The sequence below is a fragment of the Erinaceus europaeus genome, chromosome 5 (genome assembly GCF_950295315.1).
Source record: "Erinaceus europaeus chromosome 5, mEriEur2.1, whole genome shotgun sequence".
NCBI classification, from domain to species: domain Eukaryota; kingdom Metazoa; phylum Chordata; class Mammalia; order Eulipotyphla; family Erinaceidae; genus Erinaceus; species Erinaceus europaeus.
The window spans coordinates 125,605,389-125,628,418 of NC_080166.1; the positions used below are offsets into that span (position 1 = coordinate 125,605,389).

The following is a 23,030-nucleotide window of genomic DNA, read 5'->3' on the forward strand; positions in this document are numbered from 1 at the left end:
CTCCTCCCCTGGAAAGTCCTCGGGGGCTGGGGCCGGCTCCGGCGCATGCTCCGTACCAGGCAGGTTTCTGCTGCGGGGAGCCCGGCTCCCGACACACCGGCTGGCGGCTCGTGGCGGGGCCAGCCCGGCGCTGCGAGTGTGGCTGCGTGCCCGCGCCTGGGCGGGTCGCCCCGCAGCCCCGCAACAACCCCGCAGCCCCGCAGCCGCGCGTCCTCACGAGGCCGCCCTGCACCCGCCGCCGCCGCCGCGGGGGGCTCGGCTGCAAACTTGCGGAGGGCGGGGAAGCTCGGCAGCGGGGCTCCCGCGGGCTGCGGGCGGGGGCGCCGGGCGCGAGTGCGGGCTGCGGGACCGCGCCTTCGCCCTTGTTCGGCGCCCTGATGCAGCCGCCGCCGCCGCAGACGCCTGGCCGCCCCGGGTCGCTCCGGGACCCGACCTGCGCCCCCCAGCGTCTGAGCGCCCCCCGCGGGATGGTCCGCGCCGCCGCCGCCGCCGCCTGAGCCCCGCGGGGGCAGCCCCGCGCCGACGCCTGCAGGCCCCGGAGCGCCCGGAGCCGCGGGGCCGCCCGCCCGGCCGCCAGCCGCTCGCCTGGCCGCAGGGGAGCGGGGGCATGGAGCAGCGGCGGGCTCCGAGCCGCGCCCCGCAGTCCCCGAAACTTCCGAGCGGGCGCCTGGCGGCCTGAGAGCGGGACCATGGATGAAAGGTTCAACAAGTGGCTGCTGACGCCCGTGCTCACTCTCCTCTTCGTGGTCATCATGTACCAGTACGTGTCCCCCTCCTGCAGCAGCTCGTGCGCCAACTTCGGGGAGCCGCCCGGCCCGCCCGCCGCCGCACCCCCGAGCCCCGCGCGCCGGGCACAGGCGCCCCCGGACGACTGGGAGCGGAGGCCCCAGCTGCCCCCGCCGCCCCGGGGACCCCCCGAGAAATCCCGGGGGGCCACGACGCCGGACGACGAGGACGAGGAACCCGGGGACCCCGAGGATGCCAGGGGCGAGGAGGAGCTGGGAGAAGAAGAGAACGAGGAAGAGGAGGAGGAAGAAGGAGAGGACGAGGAAGAGGAGCCGGACCCCGAGGAGGCCCCCGAGAATGGCTCGCTGGCTCGGTTCGCGCCCCGCTTTAACTTCACCCCCAAAGACCTGACCCGCTTCGTGGACTTCAACATCAAGGGGCGCGACGTGATCGTGTTTCTGCACATCCAGAAGACGGGGGGCACCACGTTCGGCCGCCACCTGGTGAAAAACATCCGCCTGGAGCAGCCGTGCAGCTGCAAAGCCGGCCAGAAGAAGTGCACCTGCCACCGGCCCGGCAAGAAGGAGACGTGGCTCTTCTCCCGCTTCTCCACCGGCTGGAGCTGCGGGCTGCACGCCGACTGGACCGAGCTCACCAACTGCGTACCGGCCATCATGGAGAAGAAAGACTGTCCTCGCAACCACAGCCACACCAGGTACTGTTCCCCCCTGGCACACACCCCCTCCCCAGCCTCCCGCGACTCCGTGGGGGTCCCTTCCCCGCAGGACCCTGGCGCTCCTGGGGGCGCGCAGGGAGAGTTTCTTCCAACCGTGAAGCACAGGGCAGAGGGTTAAGACTTAGGAAACCTTTGGTTTGTGTCCTGCTTTTAACTGGCACCCCTTCGGCTTCCCTCTCTACTGCCCCCCTCGCCCCCAGCACTTCCTAGTCTGACCTCTTCTCTTCCACCTTCCAGGGTGCCCAAAGCTGTTGCGAGAGGTCCTTGTCTGTGCCCGGCTTTGGGCGGGTTCTGGGGGCCTGGGGGGACCCGTGTCGCGTAGTAGTGGAGACCCCAGAATTATTATACACCTGCCAGGTTGAATGTTGTAGCAAAGTTCTTTGAGTGGAAAAGCAGCCCGGATGAAAGGCAGGGGGCGCCGGCGTGGAGAGCCAGGCAGGAGTTTTGCGGAATGAAACCAGAGACAGGAGTCTGTCTGATTTCTTACCTCCCCCCCCCCCCCCACACACACCTTGGGTGACAAATGCAGGCAACAGTCCTCTTGATGTCACTTTGAAAATTCTCTCCCTTTAATTCTGCGCTGCTTCCAGAACCGGGTTTCTGGAAAGGGTCTTCGTTGTTGAGCAGTGCAGTCATTTGGACCCATGCTGTTCTGAGCAAGATTGCAACCCTCCCCACCCCCGCGCCCCAATCCAGCCTCTCCTTCTAAAGTCTTTGTCAAGTGCATAGCTGTGTGTCTTGACTGCTTGCTAAGTGAATATAAAGAAGTAAAGAGTAAAGTCTCTTTCTTTTCAAGGGAGATTGGCTTTCTCTCTTCCCGGCCTCCTCCCTAAATATCAATAGTAATGCTGTGAGAATCAGGAAAGTTTGCAGTCCTTAGTAGCTAATAAAACTGTGTGTTATTCACATCCTGAGAAGGGGGGAGGGGCATGGGCTGAAGAATCTGGCTGAATGTTTCTTCTGCCCACTGTAATTTGAAGATTAATCTGACATGCTTGCTCCAGGGACTAAAATATTAAAAGCTTGGAACACTAGTTTATTGAAGTTCTTATCTCAAAGGTTTTAAACAATTTGGCTTAAGGAAATAGGGGTTTAAAAACTCAAGTGCGGTATGTTGGTATCAAATAGCTTTTGGATTTGACATTATGGGAAAGGCTTCATTTACTGGAAGCTGGCTGCCCAGACTATGTAATTCACCACCACTGAAGCATCCAATTCTACTTCATTTCTCCAAGAATGGGCAAAATTTCATTATAGGCTTTTTTACTCTGGCCATTTATTATTTTTTTCTCTTCCTTTTCTCTTTGTTTAATGAAAACTGGTTAGAGTAAGAAATTGGCTGGACTCAGAATGAATGGATCAGGCTTCTTAGTGTGTTTCAAGAACCATCTACTTTTAAAGGTGCTTAGTTTTCTAGTCTTTCAAAGCCTCCTACTTTAATGTATGTGTCCAGCTATGTTTGAATTACATGGGAGTCCTGAGCTTCTCTTGAAAAAAGATTGATTTTCTTTATTTCATATGAGTTAGGAGAGAATTTCACATGAGTGAATGGCCAGAGCATCGGTAACACGCAACTCTGGGCATGGAGCTTGGAGCTGCGGGCATGCAAGTCTTGGGCTCTCCTGGCTGAACTTTTTTCGAGTCTGCAATCTCTCCCAACACACAAGACTGTTATTTCAGCAAGAGACGGTATCTTCCACCACTGTTGTGCTTTTTGGCCTTTAGACCTTCTGTGCTGATTACTGTTTCACTCCCTGGAACTTTCTAGTCTGCTTCTGTTTCTAGTCTTCTAAAACCAGAGATGCTGGTTCTCGGGTGGAAGGAATCTAATGACTGTCAGTTGGGGCCAGACACCAGTTAAGGGCAATGCTGGCCGCTCTGTACTGCCAGTCATGGTGCCTGTGCATGACCGATGCTTATAAAAGTCTTAGTGAACAGACGAAGACTCCGGAGGAGTTCGCCAAGCTAGCTGACTCTAAACTTGGATTTATTTATTTATATCTTAGTGAATCAATGCTGCTGCCAGTGCAGACACTCCACAGCAGGAAGGGCTGACATGCAGAGGACATACTCAGCATCTCTCTGTGAAACAGGACTCCACGGTGGCAGTGTAAACACGTGCTACCCGTTCCTGGAGAGTTTTCTTTGTTTGGTGATAAACCATAGACAGTCATTTCTTCCTGGACCACAAGCTACCAGATAATCTAGCTCTGTACCATTTTGGTGGTGATTTGATCCTTCCTTCCTTCCTCCCTTCCTTCCTTCCTTTTTTCTTTCCCCTAAATTTATTTATTTATTCCCTTTTGTTGCCCTTGTTGTTTTATTGTTGTCATTATTGCTGTTGTTATTGATGTCGTCATTGTTGGATAGGACAGAGAGAAATGGAGAGAGGAGGGGAAGACAATGATAGACATCTGCAGACCTGCTTCACCACTTGTGAGGTGACTCCCCAGCAGGTGGGGAGTCAGGGGCTGGAACCAGGATCCTTATGCCCATCCTTGCGCTGTGCCCCACATGCACTTAGCCCGCTGCGCTACTGCCCAACTCCCAGATTTTATTATTTCTTGTGGAACTGGGGCCTCTGGCATGCATGATTTCTCCACTCCAGTTTGCTTTTTCTTCATGTGGAGTGGTATAGACGAGGACCCAGAGAGGAGAGTCTAGGGGCCCACAAAAGCAGACCTTCCTCTAGTGCCTTGGCACTTCCTGCGCTGCCAGGACTGGAACCTTGGCTTGCACACATGACAGGGCACAGGCTAGTAGTGAATTATCCCTCTGCCCTCAGTTTTCTCCTTTCTTTCTTTCTTTCTTTCTTTCTCTCTCTCTTTCTTTCTTTCTTTTTTTATTATATGTATTTATTCATTCCCTTTTGTTGCCCTTGTTGTTTGATTATTATAGTTATTATTATTGTCGTCATTGTTGGATAGGACAGAGAGATATGGAGAGAGGAGGGGAAGCCAGAGGGGGAGAGAAAGACAGACACCTGCAGACCTGCTTCACTGCCTGTGAAGCGACTCCCCTGCAGGTGGGGAGCTGGGGGCTTGAACCAGGATTCTTAAGCTGGTCCTTGTGCTTTGCCACATGCGTTTAACCTGCTGTGCTACTGCCAGGACTCCCTCTTTCTTTCTTTCTTTTTTTAAATTTTTGTTAAATTTCTGTTATTTTAAAATTTTATTTTCCTATTTGTTGCCTTTGTTTTATTGTTGTAGTTATTATTGTTGTTGTTATTGATGTTGTCATTGTTGGATGGGACAGAGAGAAATGGATAGAGGAGAGGAAGACAGAGAGAGAGAGAGAGAGAGAGAGAGGGAGAGAAAGACACCTGCAGACGTGCTTCACCGCTTGTGAAGTGAATCCCCTGCAGGTGAGGAGCTGGGGGCTGGAACCGGGATCCTTGTGCCAGTCCTTGTGCTTCGAGCCACGTAGGCTTAACCCACTCTGCTACTGCCAGACCCCCTCTTTTTTTTTTTTTTTTTTTTTTAGTAGGGGGTGGGTGGGAAGGCTGAGAGATGACTCGGTAGAGTGCACAAGTCACCATGCAGAAGGACCTGCATTCTAATCCTGGACCCACCATATGAAGGTTTCTTGCGGGGGGTGGGGTGGGGTAGAAATTCATGGGGGGCAGAGTGGTTCTGTGATTTCTCATCTCATCTCTTTTCTATTTTTAAGATATTTTTTAATTTATTATTGGATAGAGACAGAGAAATGAGGGAGGATGGAGAGATAGAGACAAAAAAACCCATCTGCAACCCTGCTTCACTCCTCCCGAAGCTTCCTCCCTACAGGTGGGAACCAGGGGCTTGCACGTGCATCCACGAGCACTTTAGCATGTGTTTTTAATCTTGTCACCACCGCCTGGCCCCTCTCCCCTCTTCTCTGTCTCTCTCTTCCTCGCTGTCAAGAAGAAAGAAAAATTAATGACTACCAGGAACAGTGGAATCATCAGGCATCTAGTCCCAGTGACGACTCTCCTGGAAAAAAAAAAGTGTAGTAGTCTTATTTTGTTGTCACTCTTTCTTTTTTAAGAATTTATTTATTTATTTATTATTTGCTGGGTGGTGACAGAGACAAATTGAGAGGGAAGAGGAGATAGATAGATAGATAGACAGACAGACAGACAGGCACACACCTGCAATACTGCCTCACCACTCATGAAGCATTTCCCCCAGCAGGTGTAGACCGGGGGCTTGAACCTGGGTCCTTGTGCATTGCAACATGTGTGTTCCACCAGGTGCACTACCACCTGGCCCCTTTAAGTCTTTTTTAAAGATATATTTTATTTAATAAGAGAAAGATACAGGGAGAATCTCTCAGTCTCTCTCTCTCTCCCCTAAAGGAAGATATGGGGGGGGGGAGAGAGAGAGAGAGATCAAGACCTGAGCACTGTTCAGCTTTGATGTGTGTTGGGGGATGCACCTCGGACTTTAGAGCCTCAAGCATGAGAGTTTTTTTTTTTTTTGCATAACCATTATGCTTGTCTCCACCCCTTTTTATAATTTTCCTTGTCCTTACCATGTCTCTCCGTCCTGACATTCTCTGGTTACTTTGTGTCTTCAGATGCTGTAGGAAGGAAGAGCTGTGGGTTATGTGAGGTGGCCCGCATCACAGGCCAGCGGGGGACATCTTGCTCACAGGGAAGATTGAATTAGTTGGCTGTCACAGGAATGCCTGTGCCCAGAATGCTATAGTCAACTAGATTAGCCTGGATAACGGAGGCGATGTTTCCACAATGCAAAATGGCAGATAATCTATTGCTGCGTAATGGGAACAAGGCTCGGCCTCAAACCGGCTCACTCTAGCATAATCGGGAAGCGGATTTGTGCTGATGATAGTTCCATTGACCCTACCCTTCCCTTCTGCAAGCAGCCACACCCCCTCATTTCTCATGTGGGTCAGAGAGTGCCCCTGTGGGTCCCATAAGGGTTAGGGCTGAGGATTCATGGTGGCTGTAACTTTTGTGCTGTTTTGACCTGTTGTGTAGGCTCTGCTTTTCCATCTCTCAAGCATAAACAATAACTTGTCTGTCTTGCCATATCCAAGGAGACTCAGGTTCGAGCCCAGCGACCCCAGCACTGGGGAAAGCTTTAGTCCTGTGGTAGCTTTTTTTCTCTCCTTCAATCTCCCCCTATATTTGGTCTTTCTGTATCTGAAACAAAGTCTGCCCAGAGCTGTGAAACCTTAGCCATGGCAAAACGAACAAACTTTAGCTGAGCATGAGAAACGACTGTCCTGCTGGAGCAGGTTTTGCATGCCCAGGATGGGGGTGTGGGGGGGAGGGTGTGGCAAGAAAGCTGGAGAGTGAACATTGAAATGGGTTCACTTCTGTTGGTGGCATGCCGGTTAGTTTCCAGGTGAAACTGGAAATTGGCTTTCACAGATGGAGAGCATCAGGGAGATCAAAGGAAGAGGCAGGCCACTCCTGACTGGTTAGTGTGGGGCTTGTCTCTGTGCAGTTTCAACATGAGTTTTGTTTTGTATCCACCTACCAGAGTCTTTGAAGAGGTCATCTAGAGGACTAAATGGAGTTGGTTGCCTTGGCCATCCAGATGACCTCCCCACAGTACATGAATCTCTCAAAGTTGTGTTCTTTTTTGAATATTTATTTTATTTATAACATGTGAGATAAAGGTTCACACAAGACAAAGAGAAGCCAGAACACCATCCCTGCCTGTACACATGTTTTTAGCTGTCAAATCTCCAAGCTCCATGTTCTACCACTTTAGCTGTTAGCAGCTTATCCACAAGATTTCCCCCCCCCCCCCACATTGCCACTGGGGTTATGGTTGGGGCCTCTGGCGGCCATCTTTTCCTTTTTTCTTTATTGGCTAGGACACAGAGAAATTGAAAGGAGAGATAGAGAGTGAGAGAGACAACTACAGTGTAGGTTGTATTCTTGACGTGCTGCCTAGTGTAGGAATAGTGTCCTGACTGTGGATCCATGGATACAGGAGGAGAGGAGGGGCCTTCGGACAGCCTGGGGGCAACTCACGGGCCATTTGATGGTTGTGACCTCCTCCCCCTCAATATGAACCAGCTGGAATGGTGAAGGTGAGTCAGAGTGGTAACGTTGAACCATCCATGGATCCAGGGCTCCATGATGGGACAAAGCTCTGGGGCAATCCTTTTGGACTCACTGCAGTGAGCATTTCTGATGACAGATTTTTTTTTTTTAATACGAGGAGCATTTTAGTCAAAATTTTTTCTTGAAGAACAAGTAATATGTAATGCCAAATTTATTAATTTCATGTTCTTGAAATATTTAATGTAGACTAATATGTCTAAAATATTAACAAATTCTAATTTTATTTATTCTGATTTAAATCTCTTGTGTACATTTAATTCATTTCTTTTTCAACATGAGATAGAATCTGGATCACGAAAGAAGCATTTAAGATTATCAGTATAATTTATGGAGTTGTAATGGTGACAGGAAAAATGTAAGATATGACAGATGTTAAGACTGCAAGTGATACTATTACTTTGTTGTAAGACAGAATTGCACAAAGCATCTGAATTTGGAAGATAAAAACAAAAACAAAATTATTGAATCCAGGCACTCCTAACAAAATAATACTTGGCTTAGTCATGGCATTGTTTTTTAAATGTTTATTTTTTTAAATTTATTTATTTTTATTATTGGATAGAGACAGAGAGAAATTGAGAGGGAACTGGGAGATAGAGAGGGGAAGAGACAGAGACACCTGCAGCCTTGCTTCTCCACTTGTCAAGCTTTCCCCCTGCAAGTGAGGACCAGGGGCTTGAACCCAGGTCCTTCCTCACTGTAATGTGTGTGCTTAACCAGGTGTGCCACCTCTGGCTCCATCATAACACTGGTTTTTAAAAGGACATGTGATAAGTATTTTTTTTTAGATAATTAGACTTGTCTTTGACATTTCAGATGAAATTATATAAATTAATTCATTTACAAGTGGTTTGGCTAACGATCATCAGGACAGAGTACATCTGTGGAAGAAAAATGAGTTAAGTGTTTGTAAACCGCTTATGGTTTCTTAAAGAATTTCTATGTGAAATTACCTTTGAAATGTGGGAATGTTTGCAAAAGGTATTTGTTGTGAAACACTTTTTTCTGATGACAGAAAATTGACAGGAATCTGATAGGATATAGAAAAACTGGAGGAAGACTTTGATCAGATTACCGATGATGATCTCTTCATATTATCTTTATTTTTTCCCTCCCCATTTTTTCTCCTCCCTCCCTCCCTTTCTTCCCTCCCCCTTTAATCTTCTTTCTCTTCTTCCCCCCCCCCCCCGGGGCCTCATCTATATATTTTTTCATTGCTCCTAGGCTGTCTTTTAAAATATTTCATTTATTTATTTATTGGCTAGAGACAGAAATTGAGAGGGGAAGGGGGAAGACACCGAAAGCTTATGATGTTTGCCCTTTCCCCACAGGGAGACCAGGGGCTCTCAACTGGCCCTGGCTGTCTCCCTCCCCTCCCATTTAGAGAAACACATACAGGGAGATAGAAAGAGAGGGGGAGAGACAACACAGCACCAGAGCTTCCTGAGCGCCATGGCACTTCCCTGTGGTGCAAGGGTACAAACCTACCTGATGAGCTATCTCTCCTGTGTTTTTTCTAATGATCTTGTCCTCCTTTCTGAGCACCTGTCTCCTCTTTCCCTCCGCATGTCCAGATATTTAGAAGACTCTTGTTTCCCCTTTTGTTGCCCTTGTTGTAGCCTTGTTGTGGTTATTATTGTTGTTGTTGATGTTGTTCGTTGTTGGATAGGACAGAGAGAAATGGAGAGAGGAGGGGAAGACAGAGAGAGAGGGGGAGAGAAAGATAGACACCTGCAGACCTGCTTCACCGCCTGTGAAGCGACTCCCCTGCAGGTGGGGAGCTAGGGGCTTGAACCTGGGTACTTAGGCCGGTCCTTGCACTTTGCACCACGTGCGCTTAACCCACCGCGCTACCACCTGATCCCCTAGAAGACTCTTTTTACCATTGCTGACTGTGGATAGAATCCAAGCACAGTCTCACAGCTTATGTGGTAGGCTGGTAATTATTTTTTTCCCTCTTTCTGAGAACATTTTTTAAATTTGTGATCAATAGTTAGTTAGGAGCTTGTAAGATTAGGGGCTGGGTGGTGCACCTGGCTGAGCACACGTTACAGTACTCAAGGGACCCAGGTTCAAGCCCCGGTCCCCACCTGCGGGTTGAAAGCTTTGTGAGTTGTGGAGCAGTGTTGCAGGTATCTCTGTACCTCCCCCTGCCCTCTTGATTTCTTGCTGTTATTATCCAATAAATAAATATACTGAAAAAAACTTTATAAAAAAGAGTACAAGATTGTAAGATTACTGTGCTTCGTTCCTACTCTCCCACCTCCCAAAGATAGTCACCAGAGTTCTCATAGGTCTTAGAAACTTATGTTTGCTTTTTTTCTCTTTTTTCTCTCTTTTGCAAGTTCATGTGTGTCATTTCTCTAGATTCCATATATGAGTGCAACTATCCAGAAGTTGTCTCTCATCTCTTATTTCACTAAGCACAATCACCTCTAATTAAATCCATTTTGTCCTGAAGGATATACAATATCATCTTTTTGGATTGCAGGGTAGTATTCCATGAAATATATATCCCATAACTTCTTTAGCCAGTCATTTCTTGATGGCCTTTTAGGCTTCTTCCACTCTGGCTATTGTGAATAATGCAGCTATGAACATAGGGGTGCATATGTCTCTTTGAGTTAGTGTTTGAATATCCATTGGATAAATCAGACTGGTCTTCTAATGCGAGAGAAGGAAAGTGATGTGTCTGGGGTCTCCCTGGGAAACCCGTGTCTTTATTTGGGTTATCTGTTGGACTGTTGGAAAGATAGGACTTTTTTTCCTATGCCAAAATTCCTCATGACTTTTCCAACAACCCAACATATTCAACGACTCTTCTGCTTACCATAAAAAGTGTAGTGGGGGAGTGCCTTGAGCTCCTACTATGTGTCAGGCACTGTGACACTTGTAGAAATACAGTTCTGAACAAACAGTGCAGCCTTATGGAGCTTAGGTTGGTAGGGGAGACTGAATTTGAACTTTCCTAAATTAGTATTTACGCTTGTTCTAACGTCGCACAGGGAGGAGATTCTTTTTTTTTTTTAATTAAAAAAATATCTTTATTTATTGGCTAGAGAAAGTCAGAAATTGAGAAGGGAAGAAGAGGTAGAGAGGGAAAGAGACAGAGAGAGACACCTGCAGCCCTGCTTCACCACTTGTGAAGCTTTCCCCCTGAAGGTGGGGACCAGGGTCTTAAACCTGGGTCCTTGCACACTATAATGTGTGTTCAACCACCCGGCCTCTGGGAGGAGTTTCTGTCTATACCTTGCATAACGCAGGCAGGCAACTTTTCTCACTTATGCCTCTCCTGTTAAAATGCTGGGAACCTTGTCAATATTGGTCAGGCATTGCAAATGATGTAGGCCAAATCCAAACCCACTTTGTTGCGGGAGGGAAATCACTGGCTTAACTAACCAGACCCCAGGGAAGGGAAGGTTGCTTTCAAGAACAGAAACTAGATGTTTGGGGTCTTTCTTCCCACACTTGTTTGCAGATTTTTAAAAATTAAAACTATTTATTTATTTTGACAGGGGGAGAAGGGCAGAGAGACACTTGCAGTAATACTTTACCACTCTTGAAGCTTGCCCCCTGGCAGGTGGGCATGGGAGCTTGAACCCAGGTTCTCGCGCTGGCTCTGTGTGTGCTCTGATGGGCGAGCCACTCCTTTGCTTCTTGACCTCGTTCTTTTTTTTTTTTTTTATAAAAAGGAAGCACTGACAAAAACCGTAAGATAAGAGTGTTACAACTCCACACAATTCCCACCACCAGAACTCTGTATCCCATCCCCTCCCCTGATAGCTTTCCTATTCTTTATCCCTCTGGGAGTATGGACCCAGGGTCATTGTGGGATGCAGAAGGTGGAAGGACACTTTAAAAAAAAAATTTATTTATTTATTTATTTTCTCTTTTGTTGCCCTTGTTATTTTTAATTGTTGTTGTAGTTATTATTGCTGTTGATATTGATATCATCGTTGTTAGGTAGGACAGAAAGAAATGGAGAAAGGAGAGATAGACAGAGGGGGAGAGACTGATAGACACCTGCAGACCTGCTTCACTGGCTGTGAAGCGACTCCCCTGCAGGTGGGGAGAGGGGAGCTCGAAGTGGGATCCTTGCACAAGTCCCTGTGCTTTGCGCCATGTGCGCTTAACCTGCTGCTCTACCGCCCAACTCCCCCTTGACCTCATTTTATCAGATTCGTTTTTTCTGTGAAGTAGGTAAGAGGCTGTCACATCAGATAACCTTCAAGATCCACGAGAGAAGTGGATCTTCTCCATGTTAAAGTTGCAGCTTGAAATTCTGGGGACGACTTGTATAGTTGACTTGGAACAGGTATCATTCTTGCAGCTAATCAGTGTGGCCTGTGTGTGTGTGGGGGTGGGGGGAGTGAGTTTCCCTGTTTCCCTGATCCATCTTGTGTCACAGAACCATCCGGGTGTGTGTGTGTGTGTGTGTGTGTGTGTGTGTGTGTGTGTGTGTGTGTGTTGAGCACTCAAAAGGACTCCACCATAGATAAGCTCCTAAACAGACCAGTGGACCTCAGACAGTCCTGCCCGTGGGCCAATTATAGGTAGAAATAACTGAGATGTCAGTGAGCCTTGGCACTGGGCAGTAGTGCTTCTGGCTAAGTGCACATATTACCAAGCTCAAAGACCTGGGTTCAAGCCCACACTCCCCATATGCAGGGCTTCCACTTCACAAGTGGTGAAGCAAGTTTACAGGTATCTTTCTCTTCCTCTCTCTGTCTCCATGTCCTCTCTTAAATTCTCTCTGTCCTATCTGGTAAAAGTGAGGAAAAAACAAAAAGAAAAAAAAATGACTGCTGGGAGCAGTGGATTTGTAGTGCTAGTACTGAGTCCCAACAGTAACCTTGGTGACAAAAATAAATAAATAAATAAGTAAATAAATACAAATGAGCCTTCAGAGTCCTACCTAGTGGGGCTAGGTGCCAGTACTATAAATCTACTGGTCTGGGGGTTGGGCAGTGGTGCAGCGGGTTAAGTGCAGGTGGCACAAAGTGCAAGGACTGGCGTTAAGGATCCTGGTTCGAGCCCCCGGCTCCCCACCTGCAGGGGAGTCCCTTCACAGGCGGTGAAGCAGGTCTGCAGGTGTCTATCTTTCTTTCCCACTCTCTGTCTTCCCCTCCTCTCTCCATTTTTCTCTGTCCTATCCAACAACGAGGGCATCAATAACAACAATAAAAAAGAACAAGGGCAACTGGGAAATGTTATGCATGTACAAACTATTGTATTTACTGTCGAACGTAAAACATTAATTTCCCAATAAAGAAGTTAAAAAAAAAACAAGGGCAACAAAAGGGAAAATAAATAAATATATTAAAAAAACAGTAAAAAAAATCTATTGCTCCTGGTGGCCTTTCTTTCTTCCCTTCTTTCTTTCTTTTCTTCCTTCCTTCCTTCTTTCCTTCCTTTCTCTTTCTCTCTTCCCTTCCTTTCTTCCTTCTTTCTTTCTTTCTTTCTTTCTTTCTTTCTTTCTTTCTTTCTTTCTTTCTATATTTTTGTGAGATAGGACTGAGAGAGGATAGGGAGGTGGAGAGGAGGAGAGAGAGAAAGACACCTGCAGACCTAATTCTCTGCTCATGAAGTGGACCCATTGCAGATAGGGAACCGGGTAGCTCGAACCTGGGTCCTTCAGCTTGTAAATATATGTGCTTAACTGGCTGTGCCACCACCTGGCCTCTGAAGACCATCGTTTTGTGTTTCTCCAGTGGCAGAAACTGGGACAAGTGGGACCCAGCCATGAGAGATGGACTTCAATTCAGTCAGCAAGAATTTCATAAACTGTGTAACTGTCTCAAGTGCGGATGAACTCTTGTGTGAATGGAGTGCTCGCCAGCAGGGAAAGACTTCAGACAGGGCCAATTTGCCACTGATGTTGTGAAAGAAATTCCTTCCTGGTGAAGGACGACGCCTATGTGGCCTTTGGTTTTAAGGCTTTGTATTTTATTATTGGAATCTATGCTGCATTCCAAGTATCTTTTTTTTTTTTTTTTCTTCCATGGTTATCGATGGGGCTTGGTGCCAGCACTACGATTCCACTGCTCCTGTGGCCATTTTTTATTTTATTTTTTAAATTGTTTGGGGGCCAGGTGATAGCACAGCGTGTTAAGTGCCCATGGCGCAAAGCGCAAGGACCAGCATAAGGATCCCGGTTCAAGCCCCCGGCTCCCCACCTGCAGGGGAGTCGCTTCAAGGCGGTGAAGCAGATCTGCAGGTGTCTATCTTTCTCTCCCTCTCTATCTTCCCTTCCTCTCTCCATCTCTCTCTGTCCTATCCAACAACAATAACAACGACAACAATGACCACCACAACGATAAAACAAGGCCAACAAAAGGGAAGAATTACAAGCCTCCAGGAGCAATGGATCTGTGGATTCGTGCAGGCACCGAGCGCCAGCAATAACCCTGGAGGCAAAAAAAAACATTTTTTTTTTGATAGAACAGAGAGAAATTGAGAGAGGAGGGGGAGATTGAAAGGGAGAAAGAAAGATACCTGCAGACCTGCTTCACTGCTTGTGAAGCAACCCCTCTGCGGGTGGGGAGTCGGGACTACTCCCTAGATCCTTATGGGGGTCCTTGTGCGTCACATTATGGCTGCCACCCCTTGTCCCTCCCCCCCATTCTGAGTATTTCTTTTCTTTTTTCACTGCCCTTCCCTGAGCCAAACAGATCCCACCCCCAACCAACCCTTCCTGCAAAGATTATACGTGAACTACTAGTTAATTCTTAGGCACTTGTAAATGCTTCTACCAGGAAAACTTTTGATAAAACCCAGTCTGATAGATATAGACTGTGGTGCACATTTTGGGCAAAGCTCAAAGCCATAAATAGACTTTGTGTACTCGTACAGCTGCTTCTTAGTAACAAGCACACAAAAGTAAGAGGAGGAAATATAACACAACTTGCCACAAAACCCCATAACCACGTTGAAGCATCATCTGGTTATTGCTTTTCCTTTAGACAGCCGGCTGAAATATATTAAGGAAGCTGCGGAACTCTGTCTCAAAGTCTAGAGTATTATGGCCCCTACTGCTTTGAAAGCGTAATCCTTTTGATGTCCCTTCTAATTAGAAAGGTTGAACTGCAAAGAAGGTTAATTTTCCCCATCAGGCTTGTGTGCAGTGTAAAACTAAGGAGATGAGAGGTGGTTCTGTTTGTATGTCTTATCCACTTACGTGTTCATTACAGGCTTTCTAAAAAGTATTGCCTCTTACTACAGAAGCCAGAATTCCCACCTTCTACAACCCCCAAAATAATTTTGATTCATACTCCTAGTGGGGGAGAAGTGATCAGAGGAAGAAGATAAGAGAGCTCAGAACTCCAACTCCATCAGGTCAGAGGAGAGGGGGAAAGAGAGGGACATTTGGATGTAGTAATAGGTTATGTGTAGCTTGGAAGGGAAGAGAAAACAGGACCTTAAAAGAATAAAAAAGGGGGAATTGGGTGGTAGTGCAGTGGGTTAAGTGCAGGTGGCACCAAGCACAAGGACCGGTGGAAGGATCCCAGTTCAAGCCCCTGGCTCCCCACCTGCAGGGGAGTCACTTCACAGGCTGTGAAGCAGGTCTGCAGGTGTTTATCTTTCTCTCCCCCTCTCTGTCTTTCCCTCCTCTCTCCATTTCTCTCTGTCCTATCCAACAACGATGATATCCACAACAATAACAATAATAACTACAACAATAAAAAACAACAAGGGCAACAAAAGGGAATAAATTAATAAAAATATATTTTAAAAAAGAATAAAAAGGGCAAATATATACAAATATAGACAGATATTTGTAGGAATAATAATTAACCCCTGACTGCAACCTTAGGAAAACTGCTGTAGCTTACAATAAAGGAATTGGGGATTCAGAACTCTGGTGGTGGAAACGGTATGGAATTATACCCCTGTTGACATGTAATTTTGCACATCAATATTAAATCACTAATAAAATTTTAAAAAGTATTGATTCTGTAAACTACGGATATTTCTGCAAGTAAATAAAAAAAGGAGTTGAGCCTACTCAGTCTTTTAAGTTGTGAAGATGATAGTGGGAGTGGTAAGAGGTAATAGATAACCTATTTTTCTGAAGGTTACTCTGGAATTTTGTTTTTCTTTTTTTATATTCTCCTTCCCATTCTTTTGCCTCCTTCTCTTTGTCATTGTCTCCTTTTCCTTTCTTCCTCCTTTCCTCCCTCCCTCCATTCTTCTTCTTCTCCTCCTCCTCCTCCTCCTTTTTTGCTACAAGAAATATTTCTAGGGCTCTCTGCCTGCATGATTTCACTACTCTCCACAAATGTTTTTTCTTATTCCAGAGAGGGTGAGAGCTAGAGAGACACCGCAGTACTTCACCATTGCTTGCGAAGCTTCCTCCATGAGAACTTGAACCTAAGCCCTTCTCAAGGTAAAGCTTGTGCTCTGCAGAGTGAGCTGTCTGTTGGCCCCTGCTCTGAGATTTTTGATAGAGCTGATTTTAGAGAAATAGAAATGCTTGTATAATAATGGAAATCTAGGTCAATTTAGCCACTAACAATGCGGATTTGCTTAATCTTCGACTCTTAGAATACTATTCCCCCAGGCTGATTATTATCATTTCACTTGACTAAGGGCCATCAGAAGCTTATGGCATTCAAAGGGGTTTGTTTGATAATGGATTAAACTGGGCCTGGCAAATACTAATGTGATTTTTCTTTTAAAGCATTTATTTATTTATTGTCAAGACAGAGATAGAGAGATAGAGATAGAGAGAGTCAGAGAGAGAGACACCAGAGCACTGCTTAGTTCTGGCTTATGGTGATGCTGGTGATTGAACTGGGAACCTCAGAGCCTCAGGCATGAAAGTCTTTTGCATAATTACTATGCTATCCCTAGCTTTTTTTTTTTTTTTTTTGCATCCAGGGTTATTACTTGCGTTTGGTGCCAGCATTATGTAATCTACTGTTCTTGGTGGCCATTTTATTTTCCTACTTTATTGGATAAGACAGAAATTGAGTGAGGAGGGGAAGACAGAGGAAGCTTGTGAAGCGACCCCCCTGCAGGTAGGGAGCCAGGGGCTTGGACTAGGATCCTTGCACAGGTCCTTGTGCTTCGTACTATGTGCTCTTCTTCTTCTTTTTTTTTTTTTTCCTCCTCCAGGGTTATTGCTGGGCTCGGTGCCTGCACCATGAATCCACCGCTCCTGGAGGCCATTTTTCCCCCCTTTTGTTGCCCTTGTTGTAGCTTCGTTGTGGCTATTATTATTGCCCTTGTTGACGCAATTCGTTGTTGGATAGGACAGAGAGAAATGGAGAGAGGGAGGGGAAGACAGAGAGGGGGAGAGAAAGATAGACACCTGCAGACCTGCTTCACCGCCTGTGAAGCGACTCCCCTGCAGGTGGGGAGCCAGGGGCTCGGGGATCCTTACGCTGGTCCCTGCGCTTTGCGCCACATGCGCTTAACCCACTGCGCCACCGCCCGACCCCCCCCCCCCCCCATGTGCTCTTCTTAACCCTGTGCACCACCACCTGATCGCCCTTCACCAACCCCCGCTCCCGCCCCAGCATTTTTACGAGTTACTGGTCTAAGAAATAAGGCTAGTGTGAAAGCAATTGAAAGGGGATCTCAAGTTAATATTTTTAGTAATCAGTCATCTTGTTTCTGAGTTTGTGAGGTTATGGATAGCATAATTTTCTGTTAATTTTAATTGACCAACATAACATTGTTACAATTATAGAAATAATATAAGTAAATGTTGGGAAATGTTCTAAGCATTTGTTCCCTCACACAAATACTGTTTTTATCTTCCTCTAGCAAACACATTTGTTCAGTAAAACACATGCAGAGCTCCCAGTGAGAGACTTACCTCTAAGAGATACTCAGTAAACACCAGCTAAAAATACATTGCACGTTTTACTTTACATTGTCATATACAATATCAGTGTAACTACAAGATTGTGATTCTTTCTGATGCGAAATTCACATCTGCAAAATATGTATAATGTCTAATAACAGTGTAGTGCCTAGGGGCTGAGCAGGAGTGCACTGGGTTGAGTGCACATAGTACTGAACAAAAGCACCCATGCCAGGATCCCAGTTCAAGTCCCGGCTCCCCATCTCTCTCCCTATCTTCATCTCCCCTCTCAATCGCGCTCTGTCCTACCCTTTAAGAAAGTGGGAAAATGCACAAAGTGCAAGGATAGGCATAAGGATCCCTGTTTGAGTCCCCCCCCCCCCCCCCGCTCCCCACCTGCAGGGGAGTCACTTCACAGGCGGTGAAGCACGTCTGCAGATGTCTGTCTTTCTCTCCCCCTCTCTGTCTTCCCCTCCTCTCTCCATTTCTGTCTGTCCTGTCCAACAAGGATGACATCAGTAGCAACCACAATAATAACTACAGCAATAAAGCAACAATGGCAACAAAAGGGAATAAATTAATATTAATTAAAAAATCTTAAAAAAAAAAGAAAGTGGGGAAAAAATAGCCTCCAGGAGCAGTGGATTCATAGTGTAGGCACTGAGCTCCAACGATAACCCTGGAGGCCAAAAAAAAAAAAGTTTAGTGCCCAATACCATTCCATTTCCTGAATTTGTTAATTTTAGAGGATCCCATTAGTAGGTGGTACTCAAAGTCACTGATTATGAGAGAAATGCAAGTAAAGACAACAATGAGATACCACTTCACTCATGCCTCAGAAAGTAGAGGTTATGTTGAATTATTTCTTCATCTCTAGGTCTAATCCTACTTTGACTCAATATGTTAGTCCTCTAACACAATGTTAAATTCTAGTAACTACTATTTATTAGAATGTACCACATCTCTGATCATTAAAGGATGTCTTAATTCTCTCCACCTTTCCTTGTTTTTGCTGGTTTGATATTACATTCTTATAGAAGGAATGGACTACAATTTATCATTTTCTTTGCTTAGAGTAGTTCACATCTGTTACTTGAAGGTTTAGAAGATTTTCTCTTTTCTTCTCTCTTCTTTTCTTTATAAAATAGAAATATCGACAAGACCAGAGGATAAGAGGGGTACAGTTCTACAGAATTTCCATCGCCAGAGTTCCGTATCCCCTCCCCTCCCTTGGTAGTATTCCTATTCTTTATCCCTCTGGGAGCATGGACCCAGGATCATTATGGGGTGCAGAAGATGGAAGGTCTGGCTTCTGTAATTGCTTCTCCACTGAACAAGATTTTCTTTAAAGTCATCTGAACCATGTACTCATTTGTAGGTATCACTTTAAAAATACTTTTATTTATTTATTATTGGATAGAGACAGAGAGAAATTGAGAGGAATGGGGGAGATAGCGAGGGAAAGAGCCAGCAAGACATCTGCAGACCTGCTTCTCTGCTCCTGAAGTGTCCCTGCTGCAGGTGGGGACCAGGGGCTTGAACCTGGGTCCTTTTGTACTATGAGGTGTGCAATTAACCAGGTGCACCACTGCCTGGTCCCTTTAGGTGTAACTTTATGATTCCTCTCCTTTATAAAATTATATGACTTTTCTATAAAAGCTATCTCATCTATATAGCAAATGAGTTGTTTTAACATGTTTATAATACTCATTTACAGTGCTGTATTTTGCATTATATTTTTAAATCTATATTTTTGGTCATGCCATTTTTCATTCTCTTTATTGACATAACATTACATTATAACATATAAATTTATTTCATCATTGCAAACCAACACATTTATATTTGACATTAAGTTCACTACCAAAAGTCTAGTTTTATCCTTAACCATATAATTGACCCTTTCCACCCAAAAGCCATACCTTTACCTTCTAGTAAAGGCACTAGTTTTTCTTTTGGTCTGAAAGTTATTTTCTTTTTGCCACAATATCCTGGTGGCCATTTTTTTTTTTTTTTTTTCCTTTTGAGAAAGACAGACACCTGCAGCACTGCTCCACCACTCATGAAGCTTCTCCATACTGCAGGTGAGGACGGGGGACTTGAACCTGCATCATGGCTCTTGCTAACTGGTGTGTGCTCTACTGGATGTGCCCCCACCCCCCAATCCATTTCTATTCAGTTTAGATTATCCATTTGTTATGTTCCTCTGTATACCATACATGAGTGAAACGAGACAGTGTGCGTAAGACTTACTTCACTAAGATAATACCCTCTAGGTCTAAGATTGTGCTTCTTTAAAAGACAAAATAGACAAGAGTTGCATGTTGTGAGGTTTATATCAGGCTCTAATTCTAATAGTTAGTAGTTGCTTTCCATAATCAGAACGATGCCAACTCTCCTGTTTCTCTAGAAAAGGAGTAAAAGTCTGGAACCAGGGCATATTCAATCATCCTAGGAAGTTTCTCCTATTTGACAGTAGGCTACAAATCAGAAATTTATTTGGGTACAAACAGATGTACTTGCCTCTTGGGAAGGTTAATCTCATCATTCATTTCACTTTAGGGGGAAAAATCAGTATAAACAAGAGAGGATGGGATTTTGATATGGGATGGGAAGATGAGAAAAGTTTCTATGTAATAGGTACACTGTATTACTGATGGTCAAAGTCAAAGTCAAACATCTGAGGTGGGAGTGGCTAAGGCTTTGAAATTGGAGTGCAAAGGGAGGAGATTCTGGCTTGGAGAAAAGCCCTCAAGAGAAACTGCAGAAAATCAGAGACAAATTTCAGCTACCGAGAAACGCTTGAAAACGCTGCTGATGCCCCCCTTGTGAATATGACATTAGAGAAATGTTTAAGAGCATGGATCATCATGCTCAATAACCTGGGTTAAAAAATATTCATTTTGTTCCTCTGTGTGATACACATGAGTAAAACCAGAGGGACCGGGTGGTGGTGTACCTGGTCGAGTGCACGTTATAATGTGCAAGGACCCGGGTTCGAGCCCCCAGACTCTACCTGCAAGGGGAAAGCACTGCTCAGCTCTGGCTTATGGAATTGCCAGGGACTGAATGTTGCATCTTGAAGTCTCAGGCATGAACCTATTTTTCATAATAACTCTGTTATTTCCTGGTCCAAGGTTGCTTTGTTTGTTGATTTTAGCTAGAGACAGGCAGAGGGAGGGAGCAAGAGAGGGAGAAAGAAAGATTGATAGAGAAAGGAAGAGACCATAGCAATGAAGCTTCCTTCAATTCAGTGGGGCCAGGCTCAAACCTGGGTCATGCACATGGCAAAATGGCACACTGTTGAGGTATTCACAGCTGTTTATCTGTGGTGGTTAATTAACTAATTCCCTTTTGTTGCCCTTGTTGCTTCATTGTGGTAGTTATTATTCTTGTCATTATTGTTGGATAGGACAGAGAGACATGGAGAGAGGAGGGGAGGGTAGAGGGGGTAGAGAAAGATTGACACCTGCAGACCTGCTTCACCACCTTGCACTTTGCGCCATGTGCACTTAACCCACTGCGCTTAACCCACTGCGCTACTGCCCGAATCCCAGTTTATTAATTTTTACAATTAAGAAACAAATCAGAGCACAGCACAACACTGGCACCAAGTTAGCTTTTATTTATTTATTTATTTATTTAAAAGAAAGTATTTATTTATTCCCTTTTGTTGCCCTTGTTGTAGTTATTGTTGTTGTTGGATAGGACAGAGAGAAATGGAGAGAGGAGGGTAAGACAGAGAGGGGAGAGAAAGACAGACACCTGTAGACCTGCTTCACCGCCTGTGAAGTGACTCCCTTGTAGGTGGGGAACTGGGGGCTCGAACTGGGACCCTTACACTGGTCCTTGTGCTTTGCGCCACGTGCGCTTAACCCGCTGCACTACCACCCGACTCCCCCACCAAGCTAGCTTTTAACCTGGCCCAACTACTTACTACTATTCAGGCAATCCTATATCACTCAACTTACCTACTCTGTACTATTTCCTTCTCTAGAAAATGGGAAAAGTAATATAATGTTGATTATCTCATGGTGAGGCCCACTAATACATGTGCACTCTTGGATGTGGGCCTGACACACATCAGAGATAATTATTATTATTTCCTCATGAGATTTGTTTAATACATTCATGCAGTTTTATATAACAAGAAAATGATAAGTAAACCTATAGGATCTTGGCAGAACCTGGAACTTTTCATCCTGAATGCTGCAAAGCTGAACTTGTAAGTTGTGATGCAAAAACAAAGCCACAGGTAGTCAAAGGCACAACTCATTTTGGGGTCACCATCAACAGTTGATGTTCAGTTAGTGACTGCTGGTACATGGGAACCTGCCGTACGTCTTTTTTTTTTTTTCCATGGTGTCATTATATTTTTTTTATGGGAAATTAATGAAACAACAACAGAAATGTTTAAACACATGCAATTAAATTCATAAGTGAAGCAGTCCTGCAGTGAAATTGAATTAGTTGCCGGTGGGTATATAAATATTTGCAGTTCATTGCGATTATTAATAACTTATCATGCTTCTTTATTGGTGAGGACTGCATCATTTGTTGTCAGAACCTTGCATTTAACACACTTTGTTCACCATATTCCACCCCTGCGTTCTAGTTCCTTTGTAAACATGAGAGTATAGAAAAGCGACACATCTTGCTGCCTTCCACATTTACTTATTCGGCTTTACAGAGTGAATGACAATGAATTCAAGGTTATGGATGTCTAACTGCAAACCCAACATCTGTGTTTTGTGGGCTCTCATATTCTAATGTGAAACTAATGTGAAAAACTTGAGGAATTTCATAGGTTTACTTCAAAGGCAAAAACAGTTCTAAAAAGGAGAGCAAGCCTAGTTTAAAAAACACAGATATGCCATCACTGGAATGTGTGTGGGGAAGTCTGAAGGCAAAATCCGTATAATACGGTGAAGAACAAGGTGACATGACAGGGAGGAGAGCGGACGGAGATAATGGAAGTGTAAATTAGAAGGCTGTTCTGGAGAAGGGAGAGGAGAAGGACAAAAGTAGTCAAGGTGGGGAGTGAAATCTTAAAGGGCTGAATCAGAAAGAAAGGAATATGGAGAGTGGAAAAGTGGAGGACAGACATTTATCACACACACAGAAGTGTGTCTCATTTGTGCATTTATGGGAAGTAATCAACTCTCTAGGCTCTCTGACTCCGAGTGCTGGTGTACTTGGGATGATCTTTTCTTTTCTTTTCTTTTTTCCCCTCCAGGGTTATCTCTGGGCCTCAGTGTAGGCACACTACAAATCCACTGCTCCTGGTTGTCATTTTTTTTTTTTTTTTTTGTAGGATAGAGAGAAATTGAGAGAGGAATGGGAGATACGGAGAGAAAGATAGACACCTGCTGACCTGCTTTGCCGCTTGTGAAGTGTCATCTTCCCTCCAGGTCGGCAGCAGAGACTTGAACCCAGATCCTTGTGCTGGTCTTTGTGCTTTGTACTATGTGCCCTTAACTGGGTGCTACCCCCCCCCCCCGGCCCCCATCTTTTATCTCCTTATACATTTATTCCAGTACAGTGTTGGAGAATGAATCTGGGACCACATGCATGGGAAAAACTTGTATTCCTAAAATGATTGAGAATCGGGGGTGGGGAAAGAAAGAAGAGAGGAGAGAGACACTAAATCACCACTTCACTTTCCATGGAGTTAC

The 23,030-nt window shown here is 45.3% G+C and overlaps 1 protein-coding gene across 1 annotated transcript in view; it reads left to right on the plus strand.

Moving 5' to 3' along the window:
- The first annotated feature begins 595 nt into the window (after positions 1-595).
- The window catches only part of HS6ST3 (heparan sulfate 6-O-sulfotransferase 3), a 962,791-nt gene continuing 940,356 nt past the window's right edge, over positions 596-23,030 (plus strand). Inside the window, exon 1 of the mRNA XM_060191771.1 lies at positions 596-1,441. Within this exon, the coding sequence (XP_060047754.1) occupies positions 690-1,441 (752 nt within the window). The 5' untranslated portion in view covers positions 596-689. The remainder of the gene's footprint in view (positions 1,442-23,030) is intronic.